This window comes from Mirounga angustirostris, unplaced genomic scaffold (assembly GCF_029215605.1).
Source record: "Mirounga angustirostris isolate CCGP_5_RB_7025 unplaced genomic scaffold, mMirAng1.0.hap1 SCAF_9, whole genome shotgun sequence".
NCBI classification, from domain to species: Eukaryota; Metazoa; Chordata; class Mammalia; order Carnivora; family Phocidae; genus Mirounga; species Mirounga angustirostris.
In genome coordinates this window covers 4731442-4759098 of record NW_026991717.1, presented here as the reverse complement: position 1 = coordinate 4759098, position 27657 = coordinate 4731442, and the positions used below count along the sequence as shown (strand labels likewise).

At 45.3% G+C, this 27657-nt stretch overlaps 1 protein-coding gene across 6 annotated transcripts in view; it reads left to right on the top strand.

The window, feature by feature from the left end:
• The window catches only part of PDE8A (phosphodiesterase 8A), a 143416-nt gene extending 117405 nt beyond the window's left edge, over positions 1 to 26011 (top strand). For 5 of the 6 annotated variants that reach the window (XM_064569829.1, XM_064569828.1, XM_045899327.3 and 2 more), the window contains 6 exons: positions 1309 to 1507; positions 3953 to 4170; positions 5522 to 5654; positions 8149 to 8316; positions 23959 to 24088; positions 24661 to 26011. In XM_064569829.1, coding sequence (XP_064425899.1) covers positions 1309 to 1507; positions 3953 to 4170; positions 5522 to 5654; positions 8149 to 8316; positions 23959 to 24088; positions 24661 to 24767 — 955 coding nt within the window. In that variant the 3' untranslated portion in view covers positions 24768 to 26011. Of the gene's footprint in view, positions 1 to 1308; positions 1508 to 3952; positions 4171 to 5521; positions 5655 to 8148; positions 8317 to 23958; positions 24089 to 24599 lie in introns of all 6 variants that reach the window. The other variant, XM_045899328.3, reaches the window with a different exon arrangement.
• The last annotated feature ends 1646 nt before the right edge of the window (positions 26012 to 27657 follow it).

The following is a 27657-nucleotide window of genomic DNA, read 5'->3' as shown; positions in this document are numbered from 1 at the left end:
CCTGGGCCTACAGGGGTCAGGGAGGGCGGCCAGGTCGCCACTCCTGCAGAGACAGCAGACTCAGGGCAAGTGGGAAGTTGAGCAAGTGACTCACCTTCTCGGGGTGGCTCCGGTTTCTCCTATAAAATACGGATATTAGTGTCTTCTGTATGTGGTAATATGTTGAGACAGCGGCACAGAGTCCCACTCAGGATAGAACTAAAAATTAGAAATACACAAACAGACACATTTGCTAAGAGCTGTCCCCAGATCGCAGTTGCTGTGCTGGTGACAGGCCTAGAGCCTCCCAAAACTCCAGTCATCCTGATCTGGGTGTGCTCACAGAGTGAGGGTGGGATCGGGATTTTTACCTTCTGATTTGTGCTCTCTGGAAAAGAACAGTTGGCCACAGGGGTGTAGTTGACGTGGCACACAGAGAAGGCTGCCCTGTCAGGTGGTGGCCAGGCCCAGAGCTGCAGGAGAGGTGTGCTCTGTTGGCCTGTGGGATAACTAACTCTTCACACCTCCTTCCGGTCTGTCCCCAAGACAGCCCTGCCCTTCAGGCATGCTCACCAGGAGTCAGCCTTCTAGTGTCTTCTGTTTCCATGTACCGCACGTGGGCAAGGACAGTAGAAAGGATCCTCCGAAAGCACATGAACCTTCGAACACCTGGCTTCTAGGTTAGTGACGCTGCATTCATGGGAGGCAGGCCAGGGCAGGTCAGTCCGAGCCCTGTGGGCCAGATGGCCTCTGGATGCTGCCTCAGCATGGCTGTCTCTTGACTCTCCAAGCTGAAGGCCAGATGCCGGATCAAGGCAACTTCTCAAGGAAGGGCCTGACTTGGTGGCCTGTTGGTCACCTTCTCAGGGGAAACAGCCTCATGCTGCGGCACCCACCTCCAGATTACTGAGACCGTTACATGACAGGTGACGGTGTCTGGCTCATAATGCCACCTTCAGAAACTTACTTGCTTCTAGACCGGACATCTGGCCAATAACATAGGTCCAGCGAGTGCAAAGGTGAGGCAAGGGTTCAAGCCTGGCATTACATTGATTTTGAGGAATCTACTGGTGCAAGTAGAAGTGTGAATGAGGAAGGGGGTGGCGAGCACACCTCACCCCAGCCCGTGGAGAACACGGACAGAGAGCCGGCACTGGGTGGTGGCTACCGGGAGAAAGGGCCACCCGGCACTGTCCGGGCGGGCTCCCTCGCTGCCCACACGCTCTCTGAAGACTGGCTCCGCTTTGCTGGTTGGGTCTGAACCTATTCAGGGCTCCCAACACTGGGCCCGTTTCTTTGTTTTAAGGCTGTGCATGTTTTTCTCTGTAGGCCTTTGATTTATCTTGGTCTCAAAATGTTTGCTCGCTTCGGAATATGTGAATTCTTGAACTGCTCCGAGCCGACGCTGAGATCGTGGTTACAGATCATTGAAGCCAGTTACCACTCTTCTAACCCCTACCACAACTCGACACACTCTGCCGACGTGCTTCACGCCACTGCCTACTTTCTCTGCAAAGAGAGGATAAAGGTGAGCTGCGTGTGTGCACCATGCTTAGAGGGCAGGAGTGGTGGGATGGGCTGCGGCCTCCGCCACCACTGAGGTGCTCTGCAGGGCCACTGCCCAGGGGTCCCCACCTGTGGGCCACCTGGCCCCGCGGAGGGTGCGGCCGCATGGGGGATTGGGCAGGAGGCTGAGCTGCGGCTCTGCGGATCGATAGGTCAATTCATGACGTGAGCCCCGCCCTTCTGTGGGAGTGTAAGGAGCGGATTGGTCCCCACGGAGAAAACCAGCCAGAACAGTTGACTGCAACTTGTCTGTAGGCTTGGAGTGAGACCCCAGAAGAACAGCCCTAACTGTTGCAGAGCACCTAAGTCTGAATGAGCTGCCCCTATACTCACCCCATCCCTCGGTGTCAGCAGGGGTTGAGGCCAAGTTGATCCTTGGCCAGCTCTGCTCCCTCCTGGGGTTGCCGGCCCCGAGGCCGGAGTTCCACCAGCCAAGAGGACAGCCAGGTCAGAAACCTGGAAGCATTTTCTGTTCTCTCCTCTCCCAAGCCCGTGTCATCCAGTAGGTCCTGGGACCTTGCCTACCGGGGCCCCCAGTGTCCTCAGGATTATCTCCACCTCCTGATGCCCTTGAGCCGTCCTAGTGAGGGCCCTGCTTTCTCCTCTCCCTGGTACCACTTGAGCACTCCTGCCCCCCCGTCCAGCCCCCCGCGGGACTCCCCCACACTGCCGCCAGCACGAGCTTTCTGAAACGGCACATCTGACCATGCCGTTCCCGGGAGCGGCTTCCCACCTCCTACCGGACTTAAACTCCGCAGTAGGGTGATTCACAGCTCCCGACACACAGGCCCCGTGTGGGCCGTGCTAAACCACTGAGGTTTCTGGCTCCCCTGCCCTTGGTCTGCTGTTGCCTTTGCTGCTGCTGGCTTCCCTGTGTCCCCACCTGTCCTTCAGGGATCCGTACCAGCCTTTGTTCCTCCAGGGAGACTTGCCTGGACTACCCTCCCCCCGCCCCCGGTATGGACTTCGATGCCCCTTTTCTGTGTGTCCCCTCCATGTGGGCCTGCTCCTGAGATGACTGCATTGGCACAGCAGGTCTGTCCTCTGCTGACTCAGTGCAGGGGCCACTGGCCCTACTGGTGGCCAGTCACACCTGGCTCAGAGCCCCCCTGGGCGCTGCCTGGCAGCTTGACGTCTAGCTTTGAGGCAGCAGGAAAGGGGGATGAAAAGAGGTTATGGTACGGAGAGCTTCACAGAAGAAAGGTTCCAGTCGAGGAATGTAACTCACTGCCCACCCCCAAACCAAGTTCCTAAGAAAGCTTTTCACGTTGTAAATGACTTCATTAGGGAAATTTTCAAAGCAGCAACTAGACTTGCACGGATCTGCCAAAGTATTTGTGTTCTTTCCATCAACATCCATCATAAAATGGCTCAGAGGGTCCAGGGAGTTCTGTGGCATCACCATTTCAGTTTCAGAACTCAAGAGCAGAAGGATCCAACCATGGGTTTTGTATCTAATTAACAAGGCTTCTTGAGGGGGGAGACAGCGCTGTGTCATTGCCTGGTGTCCTGGCACCTGGGGACAGCCCTACAGGGCCATGGCAGGTGGGCAGAGCATTTTAAATAATTTTAAGAAATCAACACAATGAGAAATTAATATATTAAGACCTATAGAATGAGAAGACCAAATGATAATCCAAAATGGTTCTTTGAAATAACCAAGAAAATTAAATTCTAGCCAAACTAATCAAGAAATGCAGAAAGAAGAAGGTGCCAGACACTTCTGTACTAACTTAAAAGCCTTAAGGTGAAATGTTTTACGTCACATACTAGAAGTAGGAAACCAAGAGGTCAGTACCGCAGAAGTAGTTCTTAACCTGTCGACAAAATTCTTCATAATCTGGCTCCTGACTCAGATCATCAGTGAGTTCTTCAGCCCCTTGAGGGATTTTTCCAAGTTACATAAACCTTTTCAGAGACTTGAAAATGATGGAGAACTTCCAGATTATTTTACCAAACTCACAAAACCCTGACATCCGCCTGACAAAGATCGTGAAAGGGAGGGAAACACTAGACCAACCCTGTTAACGTAAATGATGCACATTTTAAATTATTTCTCAATAATACTGGTTTACGTTGGTCCAAGTCAGTATCTCAGACTTTTTGTGATGGGTCTAGAGCCAGACTGGCTGAGGAGGTGACTCCTGTCTGTTGAGGACACCTCGTATTTGGGTAAGTCCTTAACTTGTGTGAGACCGGGAATCAGATAATGTTCTCTCGTTAACAAGCACAAACATGCAACTGTTTTTCAGCGGATGTAGGGAAACTGGATTTGCTCAACACTGTGCTTTTCTCCGAAATCTGGGATATTTTTCCCTCGAAGTAATAGGGCAGCAAGGAAACTCTATAGAAGGCTTCCCTGCTTTCAGGGCCAAGCCCCCGTTTTTACAAGCTCTCTCATTTGCAGCAAACTTTAGATCCGGTCGATGAGGTCGCTGCGCTTATTGCAGCCACTGTCCACGACGTGGACCACCCTGGGCGGACCAACTCGTTCCTGTGCAATGCTGGAAGTGAGCTGGCCATCTTGTATAATGACACTGCTGTGCTGGAGAGCCACCATGCGGCCCTGGCTTTCCAGCTGACCACCCGAGATGACAAATGCAATATCTTCAAGAACATGGAGAGGTGAGAGCACTGAGTAGGGGAGCATGCTGGTCCCTCTAACAACTTTGAGATACGATTCACGGACTTGAGAATTCTCTCATTTCAAGTGTACGGTGGGTGTCAGGCTATTCAGAGCAGTGCGGTCATCACCGCAGTGAACTTGAGAACATGTCCATCCTCCCCCACAAAGCACCTCAGACTCGTTGGCAGTCACTTCCCGGTCCCTGCTAGAATCCCCCCAGCCACAGGCACCCGTGGGTGCGCCTTCTGTCCCCATAGATCTGCCAGTTCTGCACATTTCCTAATAAATGGGAGCACCCCTAATGGTCTTTTGTGACTGGCTCCTCTCTCTTAGCACGATGCTTTCAAGGTTCAGCTCTTTTATATCTTGGCATTTCGAGGTGGCAAAGTGTAATGCTGACATCGGAGCTTCTCGAGACTCAGAGAAGCTGTCATCTTCCAGCTCTGCTCCGAACACTCCACTCCGCCCTCCTGGGCCCAGCACGCTTCTCGGCAGTGTCAGCGTTCAGATGTTACTTTGAGGAAGCCTCCCCTGACCCCTCAGTGCCAGGTCCCTTCACAGCCCTTGTCACATATTTACATCATCATTTTTCATTACTTGGCTAATGCCTGATTTGATTCTTAAGTTCTGTAAGTAGCCACTGCCCTTTGTTCATCACCGTATCCTCAGTGTCTAGCATGGTGCCGGGACCATGAGAGGGACTTCATAAATATCAGGTGGAAGACATTTATTTGGAAAACTTCCTTTTGCCATGTTCTGGAATTTCAGTAGGTTTTATTCATAGTTGCTGGTATAGACATCAGTTAGCTCTGGAAAAATACACAAGACCCTGGTAACCTGGGTCGTGTCCAGGGAAAGCAATGGGGTGACTGGAGAAGGGGTTGGACAGAGAGAAATGTCACAAAATGATTGAATAAAAACAAGGACTGGAGGAAGAGGTACACAAGTATTCCCTGTGAGCTTCTCAGCTGTCGGAAGCTACCCTCTAAGTTTCTGGGCACTGAAATTGTTGAATCTCAGGGTTCCTCTGTAGGGGGTACATTCTTCATAACCACAGATCTCTGCCTTTGTTCACCCCTGCTATGTTCTCTTATTCTAAGAGCTGTGTGCTTTATGCTACAGAATGATGAACATTGCACCTGTAAAGTCGTGCCCACAAGCTTCCCGATTTTAGCCTCTGCTCAGGTTCCCCTTGCTAATGATCTTGTTTTAAAGTGTTTCTTGTGACTTCCTGTCACATTAGAATTTTACCACAGTGGGTACTATCCTAGAGAAGAGACGGTTTCCAGGAGTACCTGTCTGGTCTGGATGAGTCCTCTATAGCACCCTCTCGTTTGTCGTCTGAAACAGGAATGACTATCGGACGCTGCGCCAGGCTATTATCGACATGGTCTTAGCCACAGAAATGACAAAGCACTTCGAGCACGTCAACAAATTTGTCAACAGCATCAACAAGCCCCTGGCAGCACTCGAAGTAAATGGGGTAAGGAAGACCGACTGTAAGGAGAGCCTCTGTTTGGGGCCCTTATCCCTGTGTCTTGTGGGGAACCAGAGGGTAAGATGTGATGAGCTGTGGAAGACTTCCCAGTAGTTCCTTGGATTTAATTTCCATTGGTTGAAAAGTTATTTAAAGTATACGAACCTGTCAGGAAAAAATTAAGACCTCCGAAAGTAGATGTGGAAACTCTGCAACTAACTTTAGGTTGGGTGGACCATTCCTGTGCATTCTCACACTCTTCCCTCCCCCTCTTCTTGGGCATCCTGGGGTCAGTTGGTGCCCTTGAGGTCTCCCCCACCTACTCCCCACTGTGCACATGCTTGGCAGCAGTGCTGGTCTCTGTCACGGGAGGGTGGGGGGTTGAGAAGGACCCTGTATTTTGGTCCCAAGGGTGACATTATTGTTGGACATCATTTCTGGATTTGAGGCCTGGAGTCCACAATGACTGCCTGGCAAGGACATTAAACCTCTGGCCAGGCAGGAGACCACAGCTGAGTTCCATCCCAGTTGTGCTTCCCCAGTTCCTTGTCTGTAGAATGGGCAGAATAAAGCTGAAGGCATAGGACTGGTGGGCATGGGACAAGGTAGGCACGGAATAAATGGCACCTGTTACACTAGATTCAGCATGAGATCAGCACCTACAGCATATATTTTCATGTACCCTCTTCCTCTGAGGCCCTACCACCTCCCCCACATACACTGAGCATCTTGGCACCAGCTCACAGTCGTTTCCACAGCCTTCGCCCCTACCCCTGCTCCTGTCACCATCCTGAGAGTCTTTACTAGGCACAGCGATGGTTTATTCTATGAGGCTAGGATTACCATTCCTTGAATTCTGACCCCACTTGACTCCCGCAACTCTTCTGGCCCTGGCCTTTGTCCCTGGCTTTCTAGCTTATTACCGCCTTTACACTTGTTCCTCTTTCACCTGATCTGAAACCCACTGAGAACTCTGCTTCCTTCACCCACCCTGTTCTCTCAGTTTGTCAACCTGCTTCTGACTTCACTTCCTTTCCAAGGACTTCCAGTGTGGAAGCACCCACACCACCAACCTTTTGGATGTCAACCAGGCCACTGCCCCTGGCCAACTCCATGCCACAGTCTTGGTTTCTTCCATCAAGTCTGGGCAGGTCCCAGACTCAAGCTGAGGATTCTGTACCATCGCTCATCTGCTAGTACTTGGGGTTGATTCTGTTCCACTTGAAAGTCACATCTCTCAGCTGTTAGTACTTGGGGTTACTTCTGAGACTGGAAACCAATCTGGTGAGCAGAGGAGGGACAAAGTAATGTGAAAGTTAAAGTTTACAGCTAGCAGGACTGAACCGTAGTCACACAGCTGAAGAGAGAAGAGTCAACACAAAGCTGGTTGGTGGTAGGAAACTTGGGGCAAGGAGACCTATCAAGGCAGCCTTGGTCATGTCCACTGTGGCACTCTCCAGGAGAATAGGCAGCCTGGGCTCTGGATGGGCATACGCCCATCTTAATGGCATATCTGTCCTCATTGAGATGGGACCATCAGGCCGTTTTAGATCATTGTGATTACTCAGTGGAACCGCGTGATTGACTTTTTTGGAAAGCATAAGGAGACTAGCTTGTTGCGGTCTCTGACCATGCTCTTTGTCCTGGTACTCCCTCTTCCAACCTGAATTTGCTTCAGAGGGCTTAACCAGCAGGTCCGTTTTACCACAGGTTGAGAATCCATACCAGTGACGCTCCTTTAAACCAGACAGTATATGGTACTATGAATAGACAGAGCCCACAACTAAAGGTAGACCTGAAGTTCTTACCCTGGCTCAGCCGGGTAGCTCTGGACAAGTCTTTTCACCTCTCTGAGTCCCAGTGTCCTCATGTATAAAATACAATAGTACATAATACTGCTTCCCGTGCCTACCATAAATCTTTGTGAGTGAAGATCAAAAGAGAATGACTGTTAAGTATCACTGTATCTGACAAATCTGGGTACGCTGACAGCTAATTCTCAAAATCATACCTATCATGGGACTGGGTTAGGGGTTGGGTTGTGCAAAGCGGGGAGCCTGGTGCACCACAAGTTTCCTTTTGGTGAAAGAGAAGAGAAACCTTTTATGTTTACAGTTCACACTTTTTTTTTTTAGTAGGTATAAAAAAGATACTGCTCATGTCCCAAGGGAGAGCAGTAGCAATAGAACAAAGAAAAAGCAACTGTGAGAAATATCTGGAGTGGGAAGAAAAGAACCAAGAAGAGGGGAGGGGCACAACGACAATCTCGAGTGCTACCCTCTACTCTTGGGTCCTGCTGGAATCTCACTGGACCTTGGTTTTCCTTTTTGTCAAGTGAGGGGCTGAGCTCAGTGCTCGGATTATACTCCTCACTGGTCCGTGAAATGCCTTACTTGTAGATCCTGGTCAGTGCCTTACTGTATGTCCAGTGGGGGCCACACCTGTAAGACAGGGCTTAGTACCAGGGAACCCACTTTGATTGTGTTCTCTCATGTTTTAGGAAGTGAATAGAGATGAAGAAGCCATAAACACTATGCTCAGGACTCCAGAGAACCGGACTCTGATTAAACGAATGCTGATTAAATGCGCAGATGTGTCCAATCCCTGCCGACCCCTGGAGCAGTGCATTGAGTGGGCCGGACGCATCTCAGAAGAATATTTTTCTCAGGTGAGATGCAGCCTCTTAAGTTCCTTAACAGAGAGAAACACAATACAACCATTAGAGGCAAGGGGCTTAACACTAGGAAATAGAGTTCTAAGTGAAATTCTGTCTTTGAAGAGCACTTCTTGCATTACAGGTTTACCAGGAGTGAATTCGATTAGTTTTATCTTATCTGAAAATGTATTTGCCTTCTTTCTTGCAGAGTATCTTCACTGGCTATAGAATCCTGGGTTAAGAATTTTCTCCTAACAGCACTTTACACTGTTGTCTGCCCTTCATATTGTCTCTGGGTAGAAAAAATTCTTGTGGGACAGGAAAAAAAACTAGAAAATGCAATGGCTAGAAGTTTTTCAAATTTATTGAAAGCATGTACATACATGCCGCATCCAAGAGGGTAGGAAGGGCACCTTGAAGGAGCCAAATGGACCTCCAGGGCCGCCCATGGTAGGGAGGGACAGGCGCAGAGAGGGGAAAGGAGCAGACCCCACACCAGGAAGACAAATCCCCATAACATTTGGCTTTGAAAAAACAGAGAGGTTTAACTTCTAATCAGTGGGGCTTATAACCTGGAACTTGAAAAATCAGTGGACTTCAGGGCGCCTGGGTGGCACCACCTCAAAGTGACTCCTGCTGCAGGGAGAGGGGAAGAAACCCACACATACTAGTTCAACTGTGGCCCCAGTAGGTCTGGTCTGACCCAATTCAAGCCCCAGACAGACCCGCTAACAGCACAGGGACCAAACCCTACCCACAGTAGGCACAGAGAGCCATTTCGACTGGAGGCGAACACGGCACAGCAACACGCATATGAGACACCCCTGAAGCGCCAGGTTCTGGTGAACAAGGGACACTGCACCGCAGGGCACTACAGGACCTCGCCTTCTTAAGGCCACTGCTTTCAAGAGCAGCAGACATAACTGAATTTCCAAACACAGAGCCAAAATGAGGAGACAGAGGAGCATGTCCCAAATGAAAGAACAGGACAGAATCACAACAAGAGATCTAAGTGGAACAGAGATAATATGCTTGATGAAGAATTTAGAATAATGGTAAGAAAGATGCTTAACTGGACTTGCGAAAAGAGTGGAAGACCTCAGTGACACCCTCAACAAAGAGATAGAAAACATAACCAGTCAGAGATAAAGAACTCAATAACTAAAATTAAAAATACACTAAAGGGAATAAACAGAGGAAGGAGAAGAACAGATCAGTGACCTGGAGGACAGAGTAACGGAAAGCAATTGAGCTGAATATGAGAAAAAAGGGAACAGAATAGAATGAGGGAACTCAGTGACACCATCAAGCATAATAACATTATAGGGACCCCAGAAGAGGAAGAGAAAGAAAAGGGGGCAGAAAATTTGAAGAAAAAGCAGAAAACTTCCTGAATCTGGGGAAGGAAACAGAAATCCAGATCCAGGAGGCACAGAGAGACCCCAGCAAAATCAACCAAGAGATTCCCACACCAAGGCCCATAGTAATTAAAATGGCAAAAAGTAGTGATCTTCAGAGCATTTTTTTTTTTAAAAAGATGTTATTTGTGAGAGACACAGCAAGAGAGGGAACACAAGCAGGGGGAGTGGGAGAGGGAGAAGCAGGCTTCCTGCGGAGCAGGGAACCCCATGTGGGGCTTGATCCCAGGACGCTGGGATCATGAGCTGAGCTGAAGGCAGATGCTTAATGACTGAGCCACTCAGGCACCCCAGAGCATTTTTAAAACAGCAAAAGAAAATAGTTACATAAAAGGGAAACCCCATAAGACTACCAGCTGAGCTTTCAGCAGAAACTTGGTAGGCCAGAAGAGTGTGGCATGATATATTCACAGTGCTGAAAGGGGAAAAACCCTACAACCAACAATATCTGGCAAGGCTATTATTCAGAATAGGAGAGAGAAAGACTTTGGCAGATCCACAAAAGAATTCATCACCACTAAAGCAATTATACAAGAAATGTGAAAGGGGATTCTTTGAGTGGGAAGGAAGGACCATAAGCAGGATTAAGAAAAGTAGGAAGCAAAAAAGCAGTAATATTAAGTATATCTATTAAAAAAATCCATCAAGGGGCACCTGGGTGGCTCAGATGGTTAAGCGTCTGCCTTCGGCTCAGGTCACGATCCCAGGGTCCTGGGATCAAGTCCCGCATCGGGCTCCGTGCTAGGTGGGGAGCCTGCTTCTCCTCTGCCTCTGCTTCTCTCTCTCTTCTCTCTCTCTCATGAATAAATAAATAAAACCTTAAAAAAAAAATCCATCAATGGATTCACAAAATGAAAGGATGTAAAAAGTATGATACCATCTACCTAAAATGTGGGGAAGAGAGGAATAAAAATTTAGTGCTTTTAAAGCTTTTTTTTTAAAGATTTTACTTATTTAATTGACAAAGAGATTGAGAGAGGGAACACAAGCAGGGGGAGTGGGAGAGGGAGAAGCAGGCTTCCTGCCAAGCAGAGAGCTCGGTGCAGGACTCGATCCCAGGACTCTGGGATCATGACCTGAGCCAAAGGCAGTTGCTTAACCAACTGAACCACCCAGGCACCCCAAAATTTAGTGCTTTCAGAAAGGGTTCAAATTTAAGTGACCATTAACTTAATATAGACTGCTATATGCATAAGGTGTTATATATAATCTAATGGTAACCACAAATCAAAAAGTGGTAATAGACAAAAATAAAGACGAAGAATCCAAGTATCTTACCAAAGAAAGCCAATTAATCGTGAGAGAAGAGATTAAGGGAAGAAAAGAACAGAGAAGAACTACAAAACAAACATAAAACAAGTAACAAAATGGCAGTGAATACTTACCTGTCAATAATTACTTTGAATGTAAATGGACTAAACAATGAAAAGACATAGGGTGATGGATTAGATAAAAAATTAAGACCCATCTATAGGCTGCCTACAACAGACTCATTTCAGACCTAAAGATACGCAGACTGAGAGTAAAGGGATGAAAAAGCATTTATCATACAAATAGGTGTGAAAAGAAAGCCAGGGTAGTAATACTTGTGTAAGACAAAATAGACTTTAAAACAAAAGATTATAACAAGAAACAAAGAAAGATAGGTACATAGTCATAAAGGGAACAATCCAACAAAGCGTAACAGTTGTAAATATTTGTGCACCAAACATGGGAACACAAAAAGCAGCTAATAACAAATGTAAAGGAAGTAACCAATAGTAATACAATAATAGTAGGAGACTTTAACATGCACTTACGCCAATGGATAGATCAAACAGAAAATCAACAAGAAAACAATGGCTATGAATGACACATTAGACCAGATGGATCTAACAGATATATCCAGAACATTCCACCCTAAAACAGAATACATATTCTTTTCAAGTGTACATGGAACATTCTCCATAATAGATCACATATTAGGCAAAAAAACCCCCAAAATTTGGAGTGATACCATGCGTCTTTTTCCAACCCACAAAGCTATGACACTAGAAATCAACCACAGGAGAAAATCTGGAAAAGAACGCAAATACATGGAGGTTAAATAATGTGCTAGTAAACAATAAATGGGTCAACCAAGAAATCAAAGAGGAAATAAAAAAAATACATGGAGACAAATGAAAATGAAAACACAATGGTCCAAACTCTTTGGGATGCACCAAAAGCTGTTCTAGGAGGGAAGTTTATAGCAATACAGGCCTACCTCAAGAACCAAGAAAAATCTCAATCTAACCTTACACCTAAAGGATCAAGAAAAAGAAGAAAAAACAAAACCCATAACCAGCAGAAAGAAGGAAATAGTAAAGATTAGAGCAGAAACAAAATAGAAACAAACACCAATAAAACAATCAATGAAACCTGGCGCTGGTTCTTTGAAAAGATCAACAAAATTGATAAACCTTTAGCCAGACTTATTAAAAAAAGAGAGAGGGGGCGCCTAGTTGGCTCAGTTGGTTGAGTGGTTGCCTTGGGCTCGGGTCATGATCTCAGGGTCCTGGGATCAAGCCCCACATCAGGCTCCCTGCTCAGTGGGGAGTCTGCTTCTCCCTCTGTCCCTCCCCCACCCACTCATTCTCTCTCTCAAATAAATAAATCTTAAAAAAAAGAGAGGTTTCTAGGAAGAAGTTGCTGCGGCTGAGGTCGAAGAGGTTGCTGCCTGTGTTCTCCTTTAGGATTTTGATGGACTCCTGTCTCACATTTAGGTCTTTCAACCATTTTGAGTCTATTTTTGTGTGTGGTATAAGGAAATGGTCCAGTTTCAATGACGTGGATGGAACTGGAGGGTATTATGCTGAGTGAAATAAGTCAATCAGAGAAAGTGGTAATATGAGGAGTTCTTAATCTCAGGAAACAAACTGAGGGTGCTGGAGTGGTGGGGGGTGGGAGGGATGGGGTGGCTGGGTGATAGACATTGGGGAGGGTATGTGCTATGGTGAGCGCTGTGAATTGTGTAAGACTGTTGAATCTCAGACCTGTACCTCTGAAACAAATAATACATTATATGTTTAAAAAAAAGAAGAAGATAGCAGGAAGGGAAAAATGAAGGGGGAGGAAATTGGAGGGGGAGACGAACCATGAGAGACTATGGACTCTGAGAAACAAACTGAGGGTTCTAGAGGGGAGGAGGATGGGGGGATAGGCTAGCCTGGTGATGGGTATTAAAGAGGGCATGTACTGAATGGAGCACTGGGTGTTATACACAAACAATGAATCATGGAACACTACATCAAAAACTAATGATATAGGGCGCCTGGGTGGCTCAGTCAGTTAAGCGACTGCCTTCGGCTCAGGTCATGATCCTGGAGTCCCGGGATCGAGTCCCGCATCGGGCTCCCTGCTCAGCGGGGAGTCTGCTTCTCCCTCTGACCCTCCTCCCTCTCGTGCTGTCTCTCATTCTCTCTCTCGCAAATAAATAAATAAAATCTAAAAAAAAAACCAAAAACAAAAAACTAATGTTATAATGTATGGTGATTAACATAATAAAATTTAAAAAAAGAGAGAGGACTCAAAATCCGAGAAATCACAACCAACGCCACAGAAATACAAAGCATTATGAGAATAGTATGAAAAATTACATGCCAACAAATTGGACAGTCTAGAAAAAAATAAGTTCCTCGACACACATAACCTCCCAAAACTGAACAAGGAAAAATAGAAAATTTGAACAAACCCCTCTTACCAGCAATTAAATTGAATTGAATTCTGAACAAACAGAAGTCCAGGTCCAAAGGGCTTCCCAGGTGAATTCTACCAAACATTTCAAGAAGAGTGAATACCTATTCTTCCCAAACTATTCCAAAAAATAGAAGAGGAAGGAAAGCAATTCATTCTATGGGGCCAGCACTACCCTGATACCAAAACCAGATAAGACACTACAAAAAGACAACTACAGACCAATATCTTAATGAACTGAATATAGATTCAAAAACCCTCAACAAAATATTAGCAAACGAAATCCAATAATATATTAAAAAATTTATTCACCACCATCAAGTAGGATTTATTCCTGGGATGCAAGGGTGGTTCAATATTTGCAAATCAATCAATGTGATATATCACGTCAACAAGAGAAAGGAAAAACCATATGATCATTTCAATAGATGTAGAAAAAGCATTTGACAAAGTACAACATCCATTCATGATTAAAAAAAAACCTTCAACAGAGTAGGTTTAGAGGGGACAAACTTCAACATAGTAAAGGCCATAGATGAAAAACCCAAAGCTGGGGTGCCCGGGTGGTGCAGTTGGTAAAGCGTCCAACTCTTGGTTTCGGCTTAGGTCATGATCTCAGGGTCATGAGATCAAGCCCCACTTGGGGCTCTGTGTTGAGTGCAAAGTCGATGAGAGTCTCTCTCCCTCTTCCTCTGCCCCTCCCACTTGTGCTGTCTCTCTCAAATAAATAAAGCCATACAGCTAACTTCATATTTAGTGGTGAAAAACTAAGAGCTTTCCCCCTAAGATCAGGAACAAGACAAGGATGTCCACTCTAGCCACTTTAATTCAACATAGTACCAAAAGTCCTAGCCACAGCAAACAGACAAGAAAAAGAAATAAAAGGCATCCAAATTGGTAAGAAAGAAGTAAAACTTTGACTATTTGCAGATGACATGATACGATATATAGAAAATCCTAAAGACTCCACCAAGGGGGTGCCTGGGTGGCTCAGGTTATGATGCCAGGGTCCTGGGATCAAGACCCACGTCAGGCTCCCTGCTCAGCAGGGAACCTGCTTCCCCTTCTCCTCCCCACTCGTGCTCTGTCTCCTATCTCTGTCTCTTTCTCAAATAAGTAAATAAAATCTTTAAAAAAAAAAAAAAAAAAAAGACTCCACCAAAAAACTAGACCTGATAAATGAATTCAGTAAGGTCACTGCATATATAATCAATGTACAGAAATCCATTGCAATTCTGTATACTAATAATGAAGTAGCAGAAAGAGAAATTAAGAAAATCCCATTTACATTTGCACCAAAAATAATAAAATACCTAGGAACAAACTTAACCAAGGAGATGAGAAACCTGTATTCCGAAAGCTATAGAACACTAATGAAAGAAATTGAAGATAATACAAATGGAAAGATATTCCATGCTCATGGGTTTAGAGAATATTGTTAAAATGTCCATACTACCCAAAGCAATCTACAGACTTAATGCAACCCCTATCAAAATACCAATAGCATCTCTCACAGAACTAGAACAAATAAGCCTACAATTTGTATGGAACCACAAAATACCCTGAATAGCTAAAGCAATTTTGAAAAAGAAGGAAAGAACTGGGAGATATCACAATCCCAGATTTCAAGATACACTACAAAGCTACAGTTACCAAAACAGTATAGTACTGGGACAAAAATAGAACATAGATCAATAGAACAGAATAGAGAGCCCAGAAATAAACCCACAACTATATGGTCAATTAATCTTCAACAAAGGAGGCAAGAATATGCAATGGGAAAAAGACAGTCTCTTCAATAATTGGTGCTGGGAAAACAGGACAGCTACATGCAACAGAATGAAATGGGACCATTTCTTAAACTATACACAAAAATAATCTCCAAAAAGGGGCACCTGGGTGGCTCAGTCGTTGGGCATCTGCCTTCAGCTCAGGTCATGGTCTCAGGGTCCTGGGATCGAGCCCCGCATCGGGCTCCCTGCTCCGTGGGAAGCCTGCTTCTCTCTGTCCCACTCCCCCTGCTTGTGTTCCCTCTCTTGCTATGTCTCTGTCAAATAAATAAAATCTTAAAAAAAAAAAATGGATTAAAGACCGAAATGTGAAAGTTAAAGCCATAAAAATCCTAGAAGAGAGTACAGGCAGTAATTTCTCTGACATCAGCTATAACAACATTTTTCTAGATATGTCTCCTATGAAACAAAAGCAAAATATACTATTGGGACTACATCAAAATTAAGCGCTTCTGCCCAGCAAAGGAAACAATAAAAGGCAACCTATGGAATGGGAGACTGTATTGCAAATGACCTCCCATAAAGGGTTATATCCAAAATATATAAAGAACTTGTACAGTTAAACACCAAAAAAAAAATCCAATTTAAAAATGGGCAGAAGACGTGAATGAACATTTCTCCAAGGAAGACCTACAGACAACCCACAAACACATGAAAAGATTCTCAACATGACTCATCATCAGGGAAATGCAAATCAAAACTACAGTGAGATACCACCTCACACCTGTCAGAATGGCTAAAGAACATGACAACAAGTGTTGGTAAGGATGTGGAGAAAAAAGAACCCTCTTGCACTGTTGTTGGGAATGCAAACTGGTGCAGCCATTGTGGAAAACAATATGGGGGTTCCTCAAAAAATGAAAAACAGAATTACCACATGACCCAGCAGTTCCACTACTGGGTATTTACCCAAAGAATAGGAAAACACTAATTTGAAAAGATACGTGCACCTTTCAGTTTATTGCAGCATTATTTACAATAACCAAAATATGGAAGCAACTCAAGTGTACATCAATAGATGCATGGATCAAGAAGTAGTGTATATATATATAATGGAATATTACTCAACCTTAAAAAAGAATAAAATCTTGCCATTTGCAACAACATAGATGGAGCTAGAGAGTATAATGCTAAGCTAAATAAGTCAGAGAAAGACAAATACCATATAATTTCACTCGTGAAATTTAAAAAGCAAAACAAAGACACTTTAATATGGAGAACAAATAAAATCTTTAAAAAAAAGGGGGGGGCATCTACAAAAACTTACAGCTGACATTATATTTAATGGTGAAATATTGAATACATTCTCAAGATTGGAAGACAGGGAAGGGCACCACCTCTGTTGAACATTGTATTGGCTGTCCTAGCCATTGCAATAAAGAGAAAAAAGGTACAAAGAATAGAAAACAAATTTTTTTTCTATTTGCAGATGACACAATTTTTTATATGGAAAGCTCTAAGGAGTGTACAAAACAATAGCATTAATAAGGATTTGATTTAGCGAGGTCCTAAGACACAAGGCCCTAAGACACAAAAATATATAGTATTTTTATACTAGCCAAAAACAACTGGAAAATGAAACTAAAAACCTAGTCCTATTTGCATAGCAATAAAAAAATCTAGGAACAAATTTAATAAAAAGAAGTCTAGTCCTTTATACTGAAAACCACAAAATATTGCTGAGAAATCAAAAGAACGCTTGAAAATACATAGAAGTATACCAAGTCTACAGATTGGAAGGCTTTCTTTTGTTAAGGTACAGTTTTCTCCAAACTGATGTGTACATCAATGCAATTCCAATCAAAATCACAGGGGGTTCTTTTGTTGTTGTTTTGTTTGGGGGGAGTTTGGGGTGGTTTTGGTTTCTTTGTAGAAGCTGACAAACTGATTCTAAAATTTATATGGAAAGGTGAAGGATCTTGAATAAGCAAAGCAAACTTGAAAAAAGTTGGAAATTTTACACTGTTTGTCTTTAGAACTTAAGCCAGTGTGGTACTAGCATAAAGATGTCTGATACATGGATGGAAAAGAATATAGAAGTCTCAGAAATAGACCACATCTATATACTCAGTGGGGAAAGGAAAATTTTTTCAGCAAGTGGTATTGGAATACTTAGATATCTATGTCCAACAAAAAATGAACCACAACTTCTACCTCATACCAGAGGAATATCATTTCACAGTGGATCACGGACCTAAATATAAAACCTGAAACCATAAAGCTTTTAAAGAAAAACATAGGAGAACTCCTTGGCCATTTAGAAGTGGACAGATATTTTGTAGTTATGGAAAACCACCACCATAAAAAGAAAATTTGGGAAATGAGAATCAAAACTCAGGAATAATGCTCATCTAGCACAGTAAGCCACACTGGAAGAAAATATCTACAAATCCTGACAAACAGCTGTATTCAGGATATATAAGCAATCATAGCTCATTAATAAAAAGACAAACCACCTAATTTAAAATGGCCAAATATTTTAACAGACACTTCACAAAAGGAGACGTATGAACAGTCAATAAGCCTTTGAAAAGTGCTGAACATCCTTAGTCATCAGGGAAATAGATGTTAGAACCACAGTGAAAGGCCACTATGCACCTACAAGAGTAGCTAGAAGTTTCAGAGACTGACAACACTGTTCATGAGGATGTGGAGCATCTGGGATTCATTCATCAGTAATAGGTGCGTAAAATGCTACAACCTATTTGGGAGGCAATTTAGCAGGAGAGGTGTGTATGTGTGGTAAAGTACACATAAAATTTAACATTTTCAGTGATCATGTGTTCTGCTTTCCTTCACTATTTTAATATGGTGTATCACATCAACTGATTTTAGATGCTGAACCATCCTTGTATTAGTGGATTAAATCCCATCTAGTCATGGTGTCTGATCCTTTAATGTGCTGCTGGATTCTGTTTGCTATTTTGTTGAGGATGTTTCTATCAATATTCATAAGGGATATTGGTCTGTGGTTTTCTTGCCATGTCTTTGCCAAGCTTTGGTATCAGGGTAATGCTGGCCTCATAGGTTGAATTAGGAAGTGTCCTCTCCTCTTCCAATTTTTTAGAAGAGTTTAAGAAGGATTGGTGTTAATTCTGTTTAAGAGTTTGGTAGAATTCACCAATGAAGCCATCTGGTCCAGGGCTTTTCTTTGTTAGGAGGTTTTTGATTACTGGGTTGAACATCCTTACTAGTTACAGTTCTACTCAGATTCTCATTTCTTCATAATTGAGTCTTAGTAGGTTGTAGGTTTCTGAGAATGTTAATTTCATCTAGGTTATCCATTTTGTTGGGGTACAGCTGTTTACGGTATCCCCTTATAATAATTTATTTCTGTAAAATGGGTAGTAATGTCCCCCCCTTTTTTTTATTTTGTTCTTTTGTTCCGCTTTTACTTCTGATTTTAGTATTTTGAACCTTCTTTTTTCTTAGTCTATCTAGTAAAGATTTTTCAGTTGTGTTGATCTTTCCAGAGAACTTTTTCGGTTCTGTGGATTTTCTCTATTTTTCTATTCTCTATTTTACTTAACTCTGCTCTAGTCTGTTATTTTTTTACTACTGCTGACTTTGAGTTTAGTGTGTTCTCTTTCTAGTAAGGTGTAAAGTTAGGTTGTTGAATTGAGAGTTTTCTTTTTAATGTAGTTACCTATAGCCATAAATTTCCCTGTCAGCCCTACTTTTATCTCATCCCATAACTTTCTAGATGTTGTGTTTTCATTTCTGTTTGCCTCGAGGTATTTTATCATTTTCCGTGTGATTTCTTCTTTGGCCTCTTGGTTGTTTAAGAGTATTTGATTCCCACATACTTGTGAATTTTGCAGGTTACTTCCTGTTGATTTCCAGTTTCATTCCAAGTAGAATAAGTACTTTGATTCTAATCTTTAAAATATTTATTAAGACTTGTTTTGTGGCCTAACATACATTTTATCTTGGAGAATGTTCCACTTATGCTTGAGAAAAATTACGTATCTTAAGTGTTGTTAGATGAATATTCTCTTAATGTCTCTGAGGTCCCATTGGTTTTTATTATTCAAGTCCTCGATCCCTTATTGATCTAGCTGTTTTATCCATTATCCAAAGTGTAGAATTGAAGTCTCCAACTATTATCATAGAAGTGTCTGTTTCTCCCTCCAGTTCTGTGTTTTCTTCATGTATTTTGGAGCTCTGATGTTTGGCGTATATAGGCTTGTAATTGTTGCTTCTTCTTGGTAAATTAACGTGTTTATCAATACATAATGTCCTCCTCTATGTCTGTTTTTGACTTAAAAGTCTATTTTGTCTGATAGTAGAATAACCACCTCAGCTTTCTCGGTTATTTCATGGAATACCTTTTCCCATTCTTTCAACCTATTTGTGTCTTGATATCTGATAGAAAATCTTTGGTAGACAATATATAGTTGGAACAGGATTTTGTCCATTCTGCCACCTATGCCTTTTGATTGGGGAGTTTAAACCATTTACATTTAAGATATTTACCGATGAAGAAGGACTTACTTTTGCCATTTTGTTTTCTTGATGTCTTACAGCTTTTTTGTCCCTCCTTTTCCCCATTACTGCCTGCCCTTGTGTTTGATTTTTTTGTAGCACACATTTGATCACCTCACTTCCTTCTGTGTGTAAATATTTTGGGTTTTTTGTTTGTTTTTTGCAGTTAGCATAATACATATACCATCTTAAAGTTAAGCAATTTATTTTAAATTGATACCAGCTTCAGTCATATATACAAACTCTTGTAGATCTCTGTCCCCCCACCCCACTTTGATGTCACAGATGACATATTGATACATTATATACCCATTAATGTGTGTAATTCATATGCATGTCTTTTAAATCCTACAGAGTATAATGGAATTACAAACCAAAATTAAAGTAATATTGCTTTGTATATTTGCCTTTATGTTTACCTTTGCTGGAGATTGTCACATCTTCATATGACCTGGAGTTACTGTCTGGCTTCTTTTCCCTTCAACCTGACAGACTCCCTCTAGCATTTCCCGTAAGCCAGACCCAGTGCTAATGAGTCCTCTCTGCTTCTGTTTATCTGGGAGTACCTTCATTTCTCCCTCGTTTTTGAAGAACAGTTTTGCCGGATAAAGAATTCTCAGTTGACAGGTTTGTCTTCTAGTCCTTTACATCATTTCTTTCCTTGCTTACCGGCCTCCAAGGCTTCTCCTGAGAAATCAGCCGAGCATCTTACAGAGAATTTCTTGTAACAAGTCAGTTTTCTCTTGCTGCTTTTAAGAGTCTTTGTTTTTGGCTTTTGACAGTTTGGTTATAATGTGTCCCAATATGGTTCTTTTGGGGTTTATTTGGAGTTGTTTAGCTTCTTGGTTTTATAGATTTAGGTCTTTCTTCAAGTGATGGCCGTTTAGGGCTATTTCTTCAAATAGCCTCTGCCCCTTTCTCGACAGGACTCTGATAATGCATATATTGGTCCCTTTGATAATGTCCTGTAAGTCCCTCAGGCTCTTGTCACTTTTCTTCATGTCTTTTTTCTTTCGCCTCCTCAGACTTGAGAATTTCAAATGCCCTGTCTTCTGACTTGTTGATTTTTTTTTTCTTCCACCTGCTTACAGCTGCTGTTGAATCTCTCTAGTGAATTTTTCAAATCTTTCTTTGTATTTTTCAGCTCCAGAATTCTACTTGGGTCCTTTTTATAATTTCTTTCTCTTTTTGCTATTCTTATTTGGTTCCTATATCAGTTTCCTGATTTCCTTTAGCCCTTTGTCGTGTTTTCCTTTAGCTCTTTGAGCATCTGTAAGATGGCTATTTTACAGTCTTTGTTTAGTAAGTCCAGTGCCTGTGTTCTTCAGGGGTGGCCTCTGCTGGCTTATTTTCTTCTTTTGGATAGGCTGTTCTCTCCTGTTTCTTTGGCCTTATGTTGAAAATTGTACATGGGGGTGGGGGGAACGACCCACCTCTCACAGTCTTTGTTCTGGTCGGGGGCGGGGGGTGGGGTAGAGGGAACATATCTTTCAGTCTTTGCAGTTTGCTTTGTGCCGGGGAAGTCCTTCACTAATGAGCCAGGCTCTCTCCAAGCTGCAGGATTAGCCCCATGTGAAGGCAGCAGTTCACCTCACGTCGTTTCTGCACAAGTCGTTCCTGGGCCCATGTGTGGCCCTCTCAGTTCTGCTGCATATGCAGCTGCTTTTGAATGTGTACTGTCCAAGTCCTCCCAGCTTCTCCTTGGGGCCTTACACTACTGGAGGTCTCCATCCATAACGTCTTGCCCCCAGCATCTGTGGGTCTGTAAACCCCATGCACTTTCCCAAGCACCAGCCATTGATTTTGCACTAGAGAGCGGAGTTAGGTGAAACAGAGACCAGCCCTTTGGGCGGCCGTCAGACGGGTTAGAATTTTGCAAATAAGATTAGCTCTAGTCCCTCCAGTTCAAGGGAAGCAGCTGGGAATAGGGTTGCTGTTTCCAGACCAAGACTGTGCCGGGGCTGCAGAGTGGGGGGGGAGGTCAAGGGTGAGTCAAGACACCATGATGTTTTCTACCATTTTGAATCTCATGGGAAAACCGTCTCCAGCAGAGCCTAAGGGCCCTGGAAGAAGTTCCACGCACCTGTCACACTGGGCCCAAGAGGACCTGGAGTATGAGGGTCTCTCTGATCTCCAGTGGGCCAGCCACTCCCGTGTGCAGGCAGAGAGGGCAGCAGGGACAGAACGGGCACTGGAGCCACAGAAGCTGTGGCTGCCTTGGCTGCCTTGAGAGCGGGTTCGGTGTCCGGCAGAGCCCGAGAGAGAATGTCAGGAGAGCCCCCCCGCCCCGGGGCCCAGCTCCCCGAGCCAGACAGCCCCGTCAGGCCGTGAACCTGAGGCTCTACCCGCTCTGCCTGCTCCTTCCCGGACACGCGGCACCAGGCGCGTCGGGACAGCTGCCAGCCTGCGGCCTGACGCAGACCTTTCCCCAGCCAGCAGACGCCGACCCTTGCTGGCGGGCCCTCCCGCCCCCGCCCCCGCCCCCGCCCCCCAGCCCGCCCTCTGCAGCGCCCGGAGCAGCCTCGGCTCGTGGCGCTGCCGGGAGCGCCGGCCTCCTCCTGGGCCCCGCTCCCGGGCCCGCTCCCGGCAGCATCCGCAGCAGCCTCGGCGCCTCTCGGGAGTGCTGGGCCCCGTCCCTTCCGAGGAGCGTCCAGCGGAGAGCTGGGGGAGTGACCCCCTTCCAGGGAAAGTGTGGGGCGCCCTTCTCGCCGGCCCTGGGGGCTCAGAGCCGCCCGTGTGCAGAGCAGCGAGGCCGGCGATGGCCCGGTGTCCGCAGAGACCGCGGGACAGGAAGCTGCTCCCGGCCAGTGGTCAGGGAGGGTTGTGCGGCGAGGGCCAGGGCCGCGGTTTGCCCCCGGGACCAGTGCAAGGGCAAGAGTGGCGCGGTGGGCACCAGCTCCCCGCCCCGGGAGGAGTTTTCTTTCTTTGGTCTTGCGGAACACCTGAGCCCTCGGCCTCGCCGGCCGCTCCCGGGCCCGCCCTCTGTTCGGAGCAGCCCTGCCACCCAGCCCCCACCGCCGGGCACCCTCGGCCCTGGGGTCTCGCTGCACGTGCTCCCACCAGCAGGTCCTGCGGCGAAGGCCGTGCCAGGTCACTGTGCCCGCTCTCCCCGCTGCACCCCTACGGCGCCCCTGCGCGCGCCCTCCCTGCGGCCCCTCCCTCCGTGTCGAGCAGCCCCTGCGCTCTCCTTCCTCGCCTCACCTGGCCCGGCCGCCGGCACCCCAGGCTCTGGCGAGCTGCTCGGACGGCCGGGAATGACGACCCAGGTGCCCGAACCTGGGGGGGGGGGGGCACGCCCCAGTGCCTTCGGTCACCAGCCCCCTCACGTTTCCTTTTGAGCTGCCCCGGAGCCCGTGCCCCCCCCCCCCCGACCCCATGTGACCGGTGACTCTCGTGCCTCACTGCGGACATCCCCTCACCCTTTCTCCAGGACACTTTGGTGAAAGCAAGACTTTTTTTTTTAAGATTTTATTATTTGACAGAGAGAGACACAGCGAGAAAAGGAACACAAGCAGGGGGGGTGGCAGAGGGAGAAGCAGGCTTCCCGCCGAGCAGGGAGCCCAATGCGGGGCTCGATCCCAGGACCCTGGGATCATGACCTGAGCCGAAGGCAGTCGCTTAACCAACTGAGCCACCCAGGTGCCCCAAGACCTTATTTTTAAAAAGGAGCTCCCTTATCTCTTCAAGATAAAATTAAGATCCTGGGGAAAAAGGCAGATTTATTTTCGTTTTTTTTGCAAAGCTCTCTGGAATCCTAAAGACAGTCTGGAAGAGTCTGACTGAAGGACATAAAAACTGCTCGTCTCAGAGCTTCCCCCCCCCCCCCCCAAGGATCTCAAGGGTGTTTAGAACTTTTTCAAATAAGGTAACGGACTTGGAAGTGAGAAGCAGCCCCTCGATTCTTCTTTGTGAAGCGGCGCTTTCTTTCCCACCCTTGCGGGCCTGGCGCTGGAAACGCTTGCGGGGTAGGGGGGCCGGGGTGTGACGAGCAGCCGAGCGTGTTCGCGGGCTACACAGGCTGCTTGGGATCACAAGCTTCGGCAAGAAGCTTCCAGGTGTCGGAAAAGAGAGCTGGGCAGGGGGTCATCAGGCCCCCCTGGCACGGAGCCGCCCCACTCCGGGCACACTTGCTGTCTGGGGCAGAGCCGGGTCTTCGGCTCGAGCGGTGGTCACTGCTCCCCACGAGCTCCCGGGTGAGCAGAGCCAGCTACTGGAGTCTCCTAATTCGGGCATTTTCTGCTTTACAGACTGATGAGGAGAAGCGGCAGGACTTACCTGTGGTGATGCCAGTTTTTGACAGAAACACCTGCAGCATCCCCAAATCCCAGATCTCCTTCATTGACTACTTCATCACAGACATGTTCGATGCCTGGGATGGTAAGGCCTCTCCCAGAATGAAAGGGGCAGCCGCATGTTAATAGTGTAGCTGGCTCTAGAGTGGGTTTGGGGGCTTCGACTCTCAAGGAGGACTAAGGAGGAGAACTCTGCCTTCCTCGAGGACCCCCGAAGCCTGGGTGCCCTTCCTGCCCCCTCCCCTGCTCACGGCTTCAGCCACCCCAGCCCTGCGTGCTTCCTGGCTCGTGGCTTTTCCCCCCACCCCCTGCCCGCGAGGACGTGGTGTAAGTGAAGCCCGTGTGGAGTCAGAAGCTGGGGGGGCGGGGGCGGAGAGCCGGTCAGGGCCATCGGTGGGGGGCTCACTGCCTTCCCAACAGCCCCTCCCCCCAGGAGCTGATGAAATGCTCAAGCAGATTCACTCCCCTCTGGCACCTGCCGGCGTTGTCAGCTCCCGTGAGCCTGGGCTCACTGCACCTGCACGGTGGGTGCGTTTGTGTGGCAGGACGCAGGTGTTTGCCGCCACGGACCCTTCCTCAAAATACCCTCTCCTTAGGCAGCCCGGGCTTCTCATCTGAGACTGGGAAGGAGGTCACATTCCTGTCCTTTTTGTCCAGCCTTTGTAGACCTGCCTGAGTTAATGCAGCATCTTGACAACAACTTTAAATACTGGAAAGGACTGGATGAAATGAAGCTGCGGAGCCTCCGACCGCCCCCGGAATAGTGCGTCACACCGCCTGGGCCCCGAAGCTTTGTCCTTCCACTCATTTGGAATTCCTGAGGGCAGCCAGGGTTCCTGGATCCTTTCAGTATTAGGCAGAACAGTGCCCAGGTCTGCAGAGCCTGTGAAAGCACACGGGGCATCGATGACCTTCTGCAGCCACCATCCGATGCCATTGCCGCAAAGTGCGACCCAGTCCGCCATATTGGGCGTGCAGCAGGGGCTCTCTAGGAAAGTCACAGGAGAACCAGTTTGCACTAACTTTCCTTATCATGAGCTCAGAGGGACCCTCCAAAGGACACTGATGGATTTCCTCCCAGTGACAGAGAATGTCTTGTTGCAAACAATTTCTCTCAACTGTGTCCAGCACTTACAAACAGCTCATGGCAATCGGAGCTTTAGGAACTTTTTCACATCATAGAAGGTGCAATCACTCACTTTGGAACACTACTGAAAGTGACTTCTCTTTTGAAACTGAGTAGCAAATGAAAAATACAAAAATTTTGAAGTTGATTATTAAATACAAAGAAATTTTGAAGTTGATTAATATCAATTATTAAAATGTTTTATTTATTTTATTAGAAGTTCAATATTTTCTATGAATTTTGAAATACTTCAAAGCCAAAGCCAACTTTAAATGCCATGACCAAATTTACATAATTCATATTCATTAAATATGTATTACGTGGTGTACAGACTTATTTTCATAATGCAAATTAAAACTATAAAATGACACATTTTTACTGCACTACAGAAATATTTGTGTATGTTAGACTCTTTTCTGATTGATGCTAGTTGGGAAAAGCGGTCTTTGGGAGGCTCCGAGTGTAAAGCCCTCCAGGAGAGCACCTCCTCCGTCCAGGAAGCAGAGTTCTGAAACTCTGGTCATCTGATGGGCTTTGCCAGTGACTCCCCAAAGTCAACGAAACTCAGACCTAACACCTTTTTCCTAAAATAATTGAATTCCCAAAAATCTGCCTTATTTTATAGTGTTTCTACAAGATACTCCCTATGAAAGAACAAAAATGGACTGTTTAGTGAGCTGACATTTTATAACCAATCTGTTTTCATCTGAGGTGGGAATCTTTGATTCCAGAAATTTATAAAGTTCTGTATCTTCATGTTTTGAATACGTGTAGTACCGTAAAAAATGACACATGATAATATGTCAAAGTGCTTGTCATTTCATTTTAAAGTTGTATTTTTCCCCAGATAAAAATGAAATTAAACTATTTGTTTTTAAGAAATCATGTGTCACCTTTTCACTGGAGTCTTCTAATACTTAAAATAAGATACCTTTATATTACAGAGAAGATTAACAGTTAAATGACTTTTTCAAGGTCACAAAAAGACAGATGATTATGTTGAAAACTTCTCACTGCTTGGTACCCATTTAAAGCTGTCAGGGCTGGCTCCTCAGGAGTCCCTTTTTCTAAGGAAACAAAGACCCCTCTTCCTGTGTGAAGACATTTGACCTAGCTTGGTCATTGTAGACCAAAGTGGGAGAAAGCCCTCTCCTCTCCTCTCCGTGCCAGGAAAGAAAAGGAAATGACTTCCATGAGCAACTCAACCATCATGAAGTAGAGAGAGCAGTGCATGCGATATCTAGAATCTGCACCGCCCAGACCACCACAATAATCCAAAAGAGACTTTAAGAAGAGTATGCCTAACATGTTTCAAGAGAGAAAAGCAGCAATAGAAACCATAAGGTAAACCAAGGTAGTTTTAAAAATAGGTAGATTTGAGAAAGAATCTAATAGACATTCTAGATATGAAGAATATAGTCATTGAAACAAACAGAAAACTCCTGCAGAGATTTAACAGAAGGCCGGACGTAAGAGAGAAGTGGTAAACTGGAAGACTTGAAGTTCCAGCCCAGCAGCACAGAGGTTTTAAATTAAAGCAAAATTAAAATACAGAAGGTTGAATGAAATGCTTCAAAATATGTCTAACTTAGGAGATCCAGAATAAGTGGGAGAGGCACTATCCAAAGAAAGCCCGGGAGTCCCTCAGGGTTTGAGAGACACACACCCTCAGATTTAAAGGGTGCACTGAACCCCAAGTAGGAAAACAAAGCCCATCTACACAACATAATGTGGAGCTCCAAGAGGAAAACCTAACAGTTGTGAGAAGAGACTGGTCACTTACAAGGGAACTAGTGTTGGACTGCTGTCAGACTTCTCAGTGACCGCAGCCAGAAGACTAAGGAATAACCTCTTCAAAATATGCAAGGAAACTGTCAGCCTAGAATCACATACCCAACTAAACTATCAAGAGTGAAGTTGCGGAGTACAATTTTAGACATGCACAGAGTTAATTATAAACAGACTCCTGTGGAAAGAAATGTTGAAAGATATACTTCTATAAAATGAGTCCAGAAGAAAGAGGTAGGTTATGAAAGCAACAGTAAACAAAGAAGTTGGTAAATATCTGGGCAAGGCTAAGTAAGTATACTGAGTGGGGCAAAAATAATAGTGATGTATCATCAGGAAGGGGCAGGTATATAAGAGGATAAGTTAAATGTTGCGGAGGACAAAAGAGATGTTTATTATAGACTTTCAATATGATTACCTAAAAGTTAAGGGAAATTGTCAAAGGAATAAAAGAATATTGAATTTAAAAGCACTAAAAGCTAAGTGAAGAAATAAAATGTAACAGGACAAATCTGGGTGGCTCAGTCAGTTGAACGTCAGACTTGGTTTCAGCTCAGGTCATGATCTCGGGTCATGAGATCAAGCCCTGCATCAGGCTCTGTGCTCAGTGCAGAGTCTGCTTGAGATTCTCCCTCTGCCCCTTCCCCCCACTTGCACATTCTCTCACGCACTCTCAAGTAAATCTTTTTAAAAAATTAAAAAAAAAAAGAAAATGTACCTAATGCAACCTGTAAGAAATA